This window comes from Ambystoma mexicanum, chromosome 10 (genome assembly GCF_040938575.1).
Source record: "Ambystoma mexicanum isolate Mex_15411 chromosome 10, UKY_AmexF1_1, whole genome shotgun sequence".
Lineage (NCBI taxonomy): Eukaryota > Metazoa > Chordata > Amphibia > Caudata > Ambystomatidae > Ambystoma > Ambystoma mexicanum.
In genome coordinates this window covers 1448311093-1448324623 of record NC_090932.1, presented here as the reverse complement: position 1 = coordinate 1448324623, position 13531 = coordinate 1448311093, and the positions used below count along the sequence as shown (strand labels likewise).

The window sequence follows — 13531 nt, the reverse complement described above, 5'->3', positions numbered from 1 at the left end:
GTGGGATAGGGTTTCAATAAAGAAAGAAGTGTTTACAAATAATAAGTCAGGATGTGATTGCCAGGGTTCCCCCTGCCCCACGTTTTCAGCAGGGGACAAGGTGGGTTTCCTGAGCACAGCACACACTCGAGCTTTCCCAGCTCAAGCCGACAGTTCCGCATCAGCTGTTGGGTTCTTCGAGGGCCAAGTCTCTTTTCAATAAAAAGTCTCTTGCCTTCGAGGCCTGATGTATCCAACAAACTAACACCAAAGTTCTGCTTCACGTATACCTTGGGTGATGGTTTCACCCCTTGGCCCCCCTCTTCCGAGCATAAACCCTTCAGGAAATCATTTTCAACAAATCGATTCAACAGTTCCTTTTCAATGACCTTTGCATGGTGACTTTCCACCCCTGGATCTCCCATTTCCGGGCTCGGATCCAAATGACAAGGAGGACAGTTCACTTCCCCTGGTCTTCCAATACTTCTTGTATTCACAAATCTTAATGTCTTTTCAAACAATCCAGTGTGGACATCCTTCAATTTGAGTTCACTCTTCCCAACACTATTCATATACTCAATTCACCATGCAGGATCCAATTCCCTTGACTTCTTAATCATCTCTCGGTCAAACACTTTCAACGGTACAGATGATTTTAAAAGACCACTGTATGACCACTTTGACCTCTTCTCGCCTCTTCCCAAGGGCTTCTGGTCACGGTAGTCCTTCTACCATCGGGTTATCGCCTAGAGTAATCCTGCTTGAGCACCCACATGGTGCTGGCCTCCTCTGTTGCTGGTTTCCTCCTCTAGCTTTTCAAAGTTCACTTTAGAAATTGTCTATTTATCGTTCAACAGTTTGGTTTCTTATCGGCTTTTCCCTCGATTCACCGGCTGTGATGAACTGCTTGACTTTCTTCTCCTTCGAGTCAAGGTTGGTACCACATAGACTGCTCTCTCCCCTGCTTGGTTATCAGTAGAGGGTCTTGTGTACCGTAGACATCTGCTGCAACACACGCTGGCTATTGTTTGCTGACTTAGGTTTCCATCTGCAGAGGTTTCACAGGCCTTAATTGGAAAAGGGCAAGGTCCCTTCCCTCCTTGTCGCCCTCTTGATATTTGCCGTCTTTGCCTCCTCTTGAACTGGCGAGCTGAGTTATCCCTCACGTAGTGTGGTCTGCCTTGCTCGTAGGGTGCTGTCGTGCTCCACCTTTTATCCCTGTGGGGAAGGGGAAGGGCCGTCGGGTGTGTATGATTCTGGACAATTGCCTGACCCCCCTGTATTGGGACATGTCAGGTAAACGGGCTCTGAGGTCCGTTGTCTTTCGTATTGTGTGATGTTCGTGTCGGAAAAGGGGAAGGGCAGTGTTTTGCAATATCCTATGTAGTAGGATGGGGAAAAGGTGTTGGAAGAAGGGGGATACTGCGTCTCACCCATCTTTGTCCCATTCCCACCCCCCAAGCACCTCCCTCCTCCGTACCCGCTCCCCTCCAGGTTTTCCGCCAACACTGGTCCACTTCCAGAAACTGGGTGCAAAAGCGATGGCTGTGTCCTGGCCACCTGGATGACAGATCCCCAGGGACTAGACTGGGCGATACCTTCCGTTTTCTCAGTCGGTAGATTTAAAACTTCAGAAGCCCAGTTGAATGTGGACCATTATGGGGCAGGCGAGTTGACCCGAATGATGAATCCTTACAGAAGTTAACCTGGTATCGGGGTTATCCAGGTGGAAGTAGTGGTGCTGTGAAGTAAACCTGACAAAGATATAACTTGCGATTTTAATAAAGCTACTAGCAGACGTTCCAAATGGGTTCTGTAGACAGACATAACACTGATCCTGTAGGTCACTGTTCCGATTAGCTTATTGCTTGATGTGCTTTGTACCCTGAATTGAACTGCACTGAGAATGGGCGTGTGTGGCTAGCTGACATACATCGAAGCAGAGAGGTGAGAGTTGGTTTTCTGCTGCATGCTGGGACCTGTCGCCTAACCCTGGCGTTGTGCAGTTGTGCAGTTGCTTGCGGTGCATTGCAGTGCAAATATCTTGGAAACCTTGCATCCTAGTGCCTGGACCCCGAATTTTGTTCCTCCCGGCACATGTGTGAACGTGCTGACATTCTGTGAAAGGGGTGCTGTGTCCAAATGTCATGTTTCTAGTAATGTCCGGAGGGTCCTACAGGTAACCATGCAAAACTGAACATTGTTTAACCGAACTTTCTTTTGACAAAGTGAAGGAATCAAGAACTGAGTTAGAACTGTGCTTTAAAACCAGATTTCCTGGTTTCTTCATGTTGAATGTTGTAACTGAACCTAACTTGAAACCTGGGGAATGGGAGTTTACCTGGGTTACCAAGAAAGACTGTGAACATATTGGAAATACAAGTGCTGATATTTGGTTGAAATGACATATATTTTCGTGTGTAGTTAATGCTTGCGTGTGAGAGCTAGATAGCCTTAGTGTTTCCTTTATTTTTGTATAGGCAGGGAAATCCTTGTCGCAGTAGGGCCAGTGAGGCGTTTGAGGAAACGTAGGAGTTGATAATATGGCATATTTTGAGAATCATCCAAACGTTGTACGCTCAGGTATTATAAGTGTTTAAGCGGGCTAATATAAAGAAACTTTCAAAAAAGGTAGCAGGCTCTCCTCTCCAGAAAGAACATGGTATGATAACCTGTTCTGTGGTTTTTTCCCACCACTTTGAGATGAGTTTGCTGCCATCGCTTTTTGCTCTGTACCTTTAACAGATGGGAAATATCAATTTGCATATCTGGCTGGACAAAGACTGACATTTACTGAAAACAAACTTTGTTTGCAGTAAATGGCAAATAAAAGTTTCACTGTGCATGGCTCGTGTAATGAACTCGCCCTGCAGGTCTAGTGTGATTTTTAAGAATTTACAAGACCTGAGTCCGTATGCCCAGACCTGATCATAAAGTTGCAGCAGCTTTGTTAAAATCATCTAGCTTGGAAATAAAACTTCAGAATCCCAGAAAAAAAGCAGCAGACTGGAGGCTGGCTCAGGATATCTGTCACCTAGATATACTAACTCTCATGGGCTGGTTTAAGCAAGCCCTCCAATCACACAAAAGGCACTCAAACATGGCATGTGTATTGGCCTTTGTAGGATTAGGGATGGTTCTAAATCGGTCAACTACTAAGGGTGCAGGGCTGTCCTCCAAGAGCGTATGTTTACGCAAAAGCCTTCCTCAGGGTTTTCCTAAACAAAGGAATGGCCCTAAAAAATGGCACAGAATGGGACTGAAAAGGTGTCTTATGTCCGTGTGCCGATGTCTTTATTATCAATGTCATTATTTACCAAACAAACTTCATTGAATGAACTAATTTAATTCTTTTTAATTTCTATTTAGGCGGAGCGTCCCACCAAGTCGCTCCCTTACCCATATTTTAAACCCTACCCAAACACCCTCTTTACCCCTTTTATTCCCTTAGCCCTGCCCTTCTATATGTTTTTTTTCAGTTGAATGATTTCAGTAGAAAGTCCATCGAAAAAACTCCTGTCGGCCAAACAGCGGCTATCAAAAAGGTACATGGGGTTACTAATAAGTTAAATCGACTTGCTCTCTTGGTGAAGCCAAAGCTAAACTCTGCCTACAACTTAAAACCAATGCATGCTGATAAATTAACCCTGGAGCCGCAATGTGGTTCTTAAAAATTCATCCCTTCCTAGTATCCTTTATTAAAATAGGTGCGATGATGGGGGGGGGGGGGGGGGGGCATTTCAGTAGAAGTCCCTCTGAACACAGAGCGGCCAGAGGTCCTCAAAACCAAAAGGGGGCATGCGCAAAAGGTTTAGGGGTCTCAAAAGAGGGCCACCACACCTAAAATATGTAATACTCCTACGTCCCATCCCCTTTCCTCCATACTTATGGGACATCTCTCCGTCCTGTGGGACGGGACCGGAGCACTTTGTAAAAAGCATCCAAATTTTTTTTTTCAAAAATGTATCCTTCCTCTCTTTCTTGCGCGGGGCCAGGCATGCGGCCGTAACCCCGCCCACCTTGGCTCTGCCCCGCGCATCGCCCATTAGTCCTTTTCTCTGCTCGTTCGGGACTGGATGCACTTGCATCTTTGGAAGATTTTCTTCCCTTTTTTCCTCTCTGGCTCTGGCTAGCGATCGTGTACTAGTCTGTCTGTCATTCAAACTAGACTTTCCAGATTGTTCATCGTGCCACCGTCGTTTTGCGAGGGCGGATCCCCATCCTCTTTGCTTAAATTGTTTGGGTCCGGATCACCGTTGGGACTCCTGTTTTTACTGTGACTCGCTTCCGGTCCGGGCACTTCAACGTCGGTTTGAGCGGTGGGCTGAGGTGTTCCGACGAACTCCTCCTTCACATTTACAGGCGTTCATCGACTAGAAGAAACAACGCCCGGTAAATTCTTTACTTTTCAGAGCACCCCGGCCGGGGATACCTTTCCAGGTTCCTCTCGGGCCGGGAGGAGCGTTGATCGCTCTGTCACAGGGGTTCGCCCTTAGGTGCTTGTTGGGCCTAATAATTGTACCAGAGTTTTCACCAAGGGTCTCCGTAAGGGGCCTGTGGATAACTGAGCACGCTCTTAGGCCCCTCCTGTGGGGGCTGTTTGTAGACCCAGTTCTACTGAATCGTGGGATACCGGAGCTCGCTCCAAGGCCTCTGTCGGCTTCCCTCAAAAATAAGACCGGGGTGTGTCCTGAGAACTTGGTGGGCTTGCTGTCACCAAACGGATATTCGAGGCCCGCGCAGATAAGGCTGTCACCGGACGTGGGTCCGAGGTCCCTCTTTCAGAGTCTAAAGCTACCAACATTTCTGAGAGGCCTGACGAGGCCTTCCTGGTGAAAGCTGTTTCTCACTGTTCCCACTCTTGCGGCGACACCAGATTTGTTGAGGGGGCAAAGAAGGAAAGTTCTTCTTTTATCGGTAGTGCCGAGGTACTTCCTGGGAAGGCTAATTTGTCGGTTGGCATGTCGCAGAAACATTCCATGCCTCATAGTACCGGCTCTGCCGAGTTTCCTTATGTTAAGTCTAAAGTTAAGACCCCTGATCCATCGACGGGGACCCCTGCCTCACTTCCTCACGTGCTGCAGTTCCCCTCAGATGACAAAATGGCGCCCGTTCCCGCCACGACCACCATTTTGGTGCTATCCTGGTTCCTTGGGTGACCATAGAGTCCCTTGTGCGCATCCTTATCGGCCAGTTTATGATTGGAACGCCCGGATGCCTCTTCCGCACAATGTTTCGTTGCCTGCGGGGTTGGCGCCTTTGATTTACGTGGACACGTCGGTGGAGGGGCCAGTTTGGCACCCGTCCCCGCTACGTCCCTGGACTTGTCCACCTCATGAGAGGCCTCCTCAGGTTCCAAAACAGTCCCCGGAGGACGTCTTTTTTGGTAAATTTCAAACGCTCATGTGTACTGACCCCATGAGGGAATATTTCAAAGGGCTTTTTAGGGAGATATGTCTGCCCGCGCCTCCGGCCCCACCTGTCCCTCCGGTGGTTCCACCGGCGCCTCCATTGCCTACGGTGCCTTCCCCGACTCTTCCGCCTTTGCCCCCATGGTCCCCCGTGGACAAGGCAGAGCCCGACACGGCTCAGCAGGATCCTGACCTGTCGGATGATGCGCTAGGCGATCAGGACAACAAGGACTTGCCCCGCTCTATTAGAGCTGTTCATGACTGAGTATTGGACATGATGTGCTTCTTAGATGTTCCGGTGCCTGAGGCACCCGTTCCGCAGGAGGGCGTGCTTTCTGGGGCATTCAACATGTCTCCTTTGGAACGTACCGGCCTGTTCTTGCAGAAGGACGTGCTGGCCGAGGTCCTCAGAGTATGGGAAAAGCCACACTCTGGACTTTTCGTCAATAAGAAAATTGATGCGAGATCCAGGCTGCATTCTTCGGAAGAGGTGGCCCTGTCATCTTGTCCGCCCCCCTCCTCCACAGTGGTGGCTGCGACCACTTTGCAGTCCAGGCCTGCAGCATCCTCTTCCACGACTGCTGCGCAGGTTCTGGGAAAGGAGGACAAGCTCCTTGACTCCCTTGGGAGAAAAATCTTTGCCAACTCGGCCTTGCAGTTCAGGCAGGCCAATGCCGAACTGGTGTTAGCGGGGGATAATATGCGGATGTGGAAAGGTCTGTCGGAGTTTGAGGAATTCATCCCGTTTGAGAAGTTGGAGGACTTTAAGGGTGATTTATCTTACGCCAGGGTCTTGGCCCAGGATCTCCTGGAGGCTGCGGCTCATCACGTAGACACCTCGGCTCGGGGCTGTAGGGGCTTCCTCGACTGGGAATCTCGCAGAGTGGATACACCTTCGGGGAATAACCATAGGCAACAACGGACTCGGTTTTTCTCCCGCTCCTCAGCCTCCTCCTCAGGTTCAGGTGGTAACGCCACCGAAAAACCTACTAAATGAGGGTTCTCCGCGCTCGCACGAGACCCCGGTGGGAGGACGCATTGCGTCTCATTGGAAGGCATGGCAGACCATCACCGAAGACAGATGGGTCTTGTCAGTCGCTCGGTCAGGCTTCCGCTTACCCCCTACCCCACCTCTCAACCCTCCTTTTCAGCTGTATGGCTCGCCCTCCCTCAAAGCCGAGGTTCAGAGACTTCTGGACCTCAGAGCTGTAGAACCCGTTCCCCTCGGGGAGTGAGGTGAGGGCTTCTACTCCCAGCTGTTTACAGTGCCCAAACCCAACCAGGCTGTTCTGCGCACCATCCTAGACCTTTCCCAGTTCAATCTTTTCCTAGCCCAAGAGAAATTCAAGATGATCACACCCAGCCAGATACGGTCCTCCTTGCAGATGGGCAATTGGCTCAGTGTGGTGGATTTTCAGGATGCGTACATGCATATCCTGATTTGGAACCCACACAGGAGATACCTCTGTTTCTCTTTGGGAGAGGAGCACTTCCAGTCTCTGGTGCTTCCTTTTGGCCTTAGTTCGGTGCTGCGTGTCTTCACGAAGAGGATGTCGCTGATCGCGGCCTATCTTCGTCTCCAGGGTATCCATGTGTATCCCTATTTGGACGACAGCCCTTGTCCGTTGGCAGCAGCGGCCAACCTCCAGTCTCTCCTTCAGCTCCTGTTGCATCTTGGGCTGTCGGTGAACTGGCGGAAATCTTCCATGACGGTCTTGCAGGACTTGATTTTCCTGGGTTTTCGCTGGAACACGATGGACTGCAGAGTGTACCTGACTGGGGACAGGGTGGCGGATCTGTTAGCCACTTATCAGATGTTTGCGCAGTCAGAGAGCATGTCGGCCTGGTGGTTCCAGAGGCTTCTGGGCCTCATGGCCTCGTGCATGTTGGCTCTTCCTCTTGCTCGTCTCAAGATGAGGCGGACCCAAACGGCTCTTCGGAGTTCTTGGCGTCGGTCTGTGGACCCGGATTCCAAGCTGCTAATGATTCCGGCTTCCATGATAGTGGACCTGGAGTGGTCGTCATCTCTCAGCTACCTGTCGGTGGGTGCAGGGTTTCAGGACCCTGCCCCTACGGTGACGATCACAATGGACTCCTACCTTCTGGGGTGGGGAGTGACGTTAGATCTTCTTCAGGTCTAGGATCTCTGGTCGCCTCAGGACAAGCTCCTCCACATAAATCTAGAGCTTCTGGCGATCTTCCTATCACTCAGGGCGTTCAGAACGATCATTGCCAACAAGGTGGTCCGCATACGCATGGACAATGTGGTGTCGATGTACTTCATCAACAAACAAGGGGGAACCAAGTCCCCCCTACCCCCCATCCCCCATTGACCTGTCCATTCAGAATTGGGAGTGGGCCCTGCTTCATGGTGTTTGACTGCTTGCAGTGCACATCCCGGGCCAGCTGAATGTCACAGCGGATGCCCTCAGCCGGCGGACAGTGGTCAGCTAGGAGTGGGAGTTGAAGGTGGAGGTCCTCTCATGGATTTTCTGGAGGTGGACCTCTTCGCTACGGCGGCAAACAAGAAGCTTCCTCAGTATGCCTCCAGAGGGGGGCTGGGAGCCGCCTCTCTGGGGGATGCTCTCGAGATTCCATGACACAACATGAGAGTGTACGCCTTCCCGCCTCTGCCTCTAGTCTATCGGGCAATTTGGAAGCTGAAGAACTCGGTGAACTATTCCCTCATACTCAAAGCCCCGTGGAGGCTGGCCAGGTTTTGGTTCTCAGAACTTCAACACCTGTCAATATGTCCACCGAACAGGTTACCAGTGACCCCCGATCTTCTTCATCAAGGGGAACAGCAGCTGTGGCACCGCTCCCCACAATCCCTCAGCTTGGCGGCATGGTGCCTGAGTTCAAGTCTTTAGAACATCTTAACTTGTCTGCAGATAACATGCGTATTATCCAGGCAGCCAGGTAACCCTCGACTAGGTCCCAATACAGAAGTAAATGGCTCAGGTTCTGTCATTGGTGTTTGGGAAAGCGGTTGGACCCAAGGGAGGCTACGGTTGACATTGTGCTGTCTTTCGTATCCTTCCTAGCAGAGTCGGGTGTTCACGTTCTGTCATCCAGGACTTACCTTTCAGCGGTCTCTGCTTATCTTTCTACGGACCAATGTTCTTACTCTTTGTGTAATCCAGTGGTTAAAAGGCATTTTGCAGGCTTGACACACCTCTACCCTCCAGTTCGTACTCCGCACCGTGGGATCTAAATGTAGTCCTCACGGCCTTGTGCCATAAGCCCTTTGAACCCATGGCCACGGTGGACCTCAAGTACCTATCCTGGAAAGTGTCCTTTTTGGTCGCCGTTACGTCAGCAAGGCGGGTGAGTGAGCACCAGGCCTTGACGGTGGAGCATCCCTTCTTGGTCTTTCACAAGGATAAGGTTGTCCTACGGACGAATCCTGGTTTCCTGCCGAAGGTGGTAAATGATTTCCATCTGAATCAGTCGATTTTTTTCCGAACCCTACCTCAGAGGCAGAAAGGGTTCTGCATTGTATCAATGTCAGAAGGGCTCTTAAGTTCTATCTGGACAGAACATCTGAGCTTAGGAGTTCTTCTCAACAATTTGTGACTTTTGGTAACCCTCAGGGTAAGCAGGCATCTAAGGTGACTATTTCCCGGTGGATCGCCGCCTGCATTACGGAGTCTTTCACCGTCCAAGGGCTGAAACCTCCTAAAGGTATTCATGCACACCTGGTGCGGGGCAAAGCGGCCGTGGTACTTTTCAGAACTATGTCCCCTGGGAGTCCATTGCTAGGGCAGCTACTTGGGCCTCTCCATCTGCTTTTTGTAAGCATTGTCTTGACATGAGCTCGAGAGCTGATGCTCAGTTTGGTCAGGCTGTGCTGAAGAACCTTTTTCATTAATGGGTATTTCCATCCACCCGTAGTTCCTGTTAGGAGTGCTTGCGAATCTCCCATAAGTATGGAGGAAAGGGGACGGGACGTAGGAGTATAATCGGGTTACTCACTGTAGTGACCACCTTACTCCTAGTCCATAGTCCCCTTTCCTCCATACGCCCGCCGTCCCCTCTAATAAGGTTCCTCTGTTATTGTTAATTGGTCTTTGACCTAGCAATAGAAAAGGACTGATGGGCGGTGCACAGGGCGGAGCCAAGGTGGGCGGCTTTACGGCCGCGTGCCGGGCCCCGCGCAAGAAAGGGAGGAAGGAAAAATTTTTGAAAAAAATGTTTGGCTGCTTTTTACAAAGTGCTCCGGTCCCGTCCCACAGGACAGAGAGATGTCCCATAAGTATGGAGGAAAGGGGACTATGGACTAGGAGTAAGGTGGGTCACTACGGTGAGTAACCTGATTATTCTACCCTAACAAACACAAAGCTCATACTTGCTACACCCAAACATGCTATAAGAACACCTTTTCCCCTGCCACCGCCCTAGGCTTGACAAATGCCTTCTTATAGAGTGCAGAAAAATATCTATGCGAGATGTACAGAGGAAGCCATCTAGCACACTATAAAGACTGATCTGCAATAGTTTCCTGCTAATGAATTGGTACCAATATGAAGAGGTGGAATAAGGGAGGAAGACAAGCTTGTTCGGATTGAACAATATTACAGGCCCTCCCCTGTTAAAATGAATGTTCACTTGATTGGCATTTAAACCCACCTACCTTTCCTAACATTAGCCAAACCAGTATAAGAAATATACATGATGTGTTGCGTAGCATAGCATTACACAGTCAGTTTTCCTGTTTGGTTCCTCAACATGGCATAGTGGATTTCCAAAAAGTTTGTAATCTGTGTATAGACTTATTTGAAAGACCCTAAATTACATACGAGTATGTATAATCACTTTCATTGTGGTGGTGGTGTGAGCAAATTCAATCATGTACAATGAGTAGTTTAACAAGTTGATCTTTTTCTATGTCATACAGTGCATGATTGATATTTCTACTTTTTTATTTCCTTTTCCGCATGTACTCATCTATCCAGAAATGATTATGCAAATTGACCTGGGATTCTTACTTTTTCAGATTGCTTCAGCCTTGAAGCACTGTCATTGTTTAAACATTGCACATAGAGACCTGAAGCCGGAAAATCTTCTCTTCAAAGACAATTCCTTGGTAAGATTGTACACTTTTTGTATTATGTTAATGGTTTGTTGGTGCTTAAGTGTAGCCTATATCAATATTTCTGAGGCTTGTGGAATCTGCTTAGATCACATGCTATGCATAGGCTGACATCTAGTGGAAGCTGCAGAGTATTACAGTTGTTTTCGAAAGTCAAAGGGACGTCGACGGGGCTTGCCAGTAATACTATCCCTAGTGTGACGTCCACTGTACCCATGTTGCTTCATGCATCGAGGTCCCTCAGATTTGTTTCTTTCTGCCATCATTGTCGGTCGCTCAAAGCAGAGTTCTATCTGGCTAACGCCATTATTTAGTAAAATTAATTAAATCGAGTTTACTCTTACAGTCCTTTCTTAGCTGTTCCCCTTCAAGAACTTCACCGACTGCTTCGAGGACAACCTTCGCCGACGGCTGCTCAACCCGCTCGACAAACTCTTCAGACGTTCTCGGAAGGCGGTTCCGGGCCTCGGCCCTCATAGTAGGGAGAGTGGGGGGATGGTTAATTTCTTAGTTTTCCCCAAGAGGATGCATATTTCCCCCTTTACCCGCCTTATTTACCAGGCTGCCTTCCCCATACACAATGGAGAATACACCATTTAAATTGTGCCCATCTTGCTATCGAAAATTTCCCTGGAAAGACTTGCACCGGGTGTGCAACCTCTGTCTTTCAAGGGACCATAATGAAGGCCACTGCAGCTCTTCAAGCCCAAGACTCTTAAGGATCGCAAGGCAAAGCGCTGGGCCCACCACGGCATGTAGGCCGAAGCCGCCATGGTTGTTGAGGGTGCCTCCAGTGATGGCAGCATCTGCGTCTTAAGTGCCGATGAAGGCGAACGGGATCCGTCTGATGCCCTCGTGCAAGCCCACAACCTCATCAGGCAGGCTGGCGGCTCTGCTATGGGGTTGACACCAGGTGGCACTGGCATGAACATATAACATTACACAAAGCACACATCCCACGGGCCAAAGTCAACCTCAACGCCGACCGGAAGGCCACACACGGCGTCGGGAGAGGTCCGAGTGTTCCCTGTCCCCTGGGCCATCATGCTTTCCTCACGACAGGCCCCCGAAATCAACAGAAAAGTCAGGTTCTGACTCTGTGTCCAAAACCACAAAGCCCACACACTCGGCGAACGAGCCACGAAAGACGCGTCAACTTCCCAAAATGCATGCCGATAACCGACAGTCGAAAGACTTGTCGAAGGCCCCTGTGAAGTCTTCACACACCTCAGAAATGTCTGAGCGCATCAAAAAACACGTCCCGGACAAGTTACTAAAGGGTCGGACGTCGAGCAACCACAAGTCCTGTAAGCAAAAGGAGGGCTGTAGTTTAGGGACTATGACCTAGGGGGAGAGGACCATTTCCGGGGCTATGAGGCACAAGAAACACCCTGCACCTGAGCCAACACCCACCCCTCCTACTCCATCTGTCATTCCAAGTTCATCCGAGTGGTCTGCAGGACAAATTGATAGGGTCATGAGACGTATGTCCTGATTAACCAATTTCTTTGACAACCATCCAGAGGTTTTAGTAAACCTTCAGGGCACTCCTCCACCTAGTGGGGCCGCACCTACACAACCTCCCCACCAAAAAAGGCTGTATAGACACCAAGCAAGCACCCTCCCCTCAGCAGGACCCAGGGCAGCTTTCTTACTATGACTCCACTCAGGACTTAAAGGACACTGGAACATACACGGACACCGAAGACCAAGGGGACGTGGGGATGTGGGGATGTAAACCAGTTTTATGAGGATGTCTACGCCATACAATAGCCAGATCAAGCAGACCCACCAGTGGCAAACTCGCTGGTTGACAATCAAATTCACTATAATTATATGCTTCTAAAAGCAGTAGAACATTTCAATATAGATGCACAGGAAACCCACGTAGACAAAGACCTTGTTGAAAACATCTTGGGAGACAAAAAGTCCGCTACCCAATTCATTCCAATTCTCCAATCTGTACAGAGGTGAATTCAACCCTCCTTAGTAAACCCAAACTTAACACTGGCTGTAAACCCACCCATTGAAAAAGTCTTCCAGCCAGCTCCATCAGACCCCCTTTGCATCAAGGGTCAATTAAAACCTGATTCATTGGTGGTTACAACCACTAGAAAAAGAGCGGGAACAACTCTAGCCTCTTCAGAAACACCCCCAGACAAAGAAAACTAAAAAATGTATACTTTTGGTAGGAAAATAGCCTCCTCCGCAGTTTACCAGGCGCGGATTGCTATTAGCACCACTTTACTGGCCATCTACAACTGTCGTAAGTGGGACGAATTGGCCAAACAGATAGCGTCATCCCCAGAGCCCCTTAAATCACAACTCCCTCTCTCCATTGCAGAAGGGAAAGCTGTTGCAAAGTGCATTCTCAAGAATAATCTAGATGCAGCTGACAATGCGGTGAGGATAATAGCTGAGGGCACGCTTATCCAACGCCATACATGGCTATGCCAGTCTGGCTTTAAATTCGAGACACAGGCTACTCTTCTTAACAGGACAAAATATCTTGTTTGGCAAGGCAGTGGAAGACGCCCTCAAGAGTGCCAAAGAAGAGTATGACACCTTAAAGTCACAGGGCCAACTTACTAATAAACCCCACTGTCAAAGAGGTTATTTTTGCCGCTTTAGGGGGCAAAACTCACAACGGGGGGGGGGGGGTCAGGCTACAACCAGAGCCATAGCTCGTCCTGGGGCCCACCACAGGGGCAGTCTTCGCAAGGTGTTCAAAGGGGACAGAGAAGATCTTGGGCCAGGGGTAGATCCTCCTCTTCCAGAGGTGGCTCAACACTCCTCAAACAATGACCACCGGCTACTGGTTCCCTCCCATGCCACTCCATTTGTAGGACGCATATCAAACTTAATGCACGTATGGGAGGGAACCACCTCAGACAAGTGGGTACTTTCAACCGGGACGGGCGGTTATTGTATAGGACTGCTACAGCAAACCACCAACCATCCCCTAAAACAAAGGACCACCTCCAAAGAAGAACAGCGCATCCTATTGGAAGAGGTGGCAGTGCTGCTATTAAAGGACGCTGTAGAAGTC

At 49.5% G+C, this 13531-nt stretch overlaps 1 protein-coding gene across 7 annotated transcripts in view; it reads left to right on the top strand.

Moving 5' to 3' along the window:
• The window catches only part of MAPKAPK5 (MAPK activated protein kinase 5), a 983215-nt gene that overhangs the window by 361565 nt on the left and 608119 nt on the right, over positions 1–13531 (top strand). For all 7 annotated transcript variants that reach the window (XM_069619510.1, XM_069619509.1, XM_069619506.1 and 4 more), the window contains one exon: positions 10387–10476. In XM_069619510.1, coding sequence (XP_069475611.1) covers positions 10387–10476 — 90 coding nt within the window. The remainder of the gene's footprint in view (positions 1–10386; positions 10477–13531) is intronic.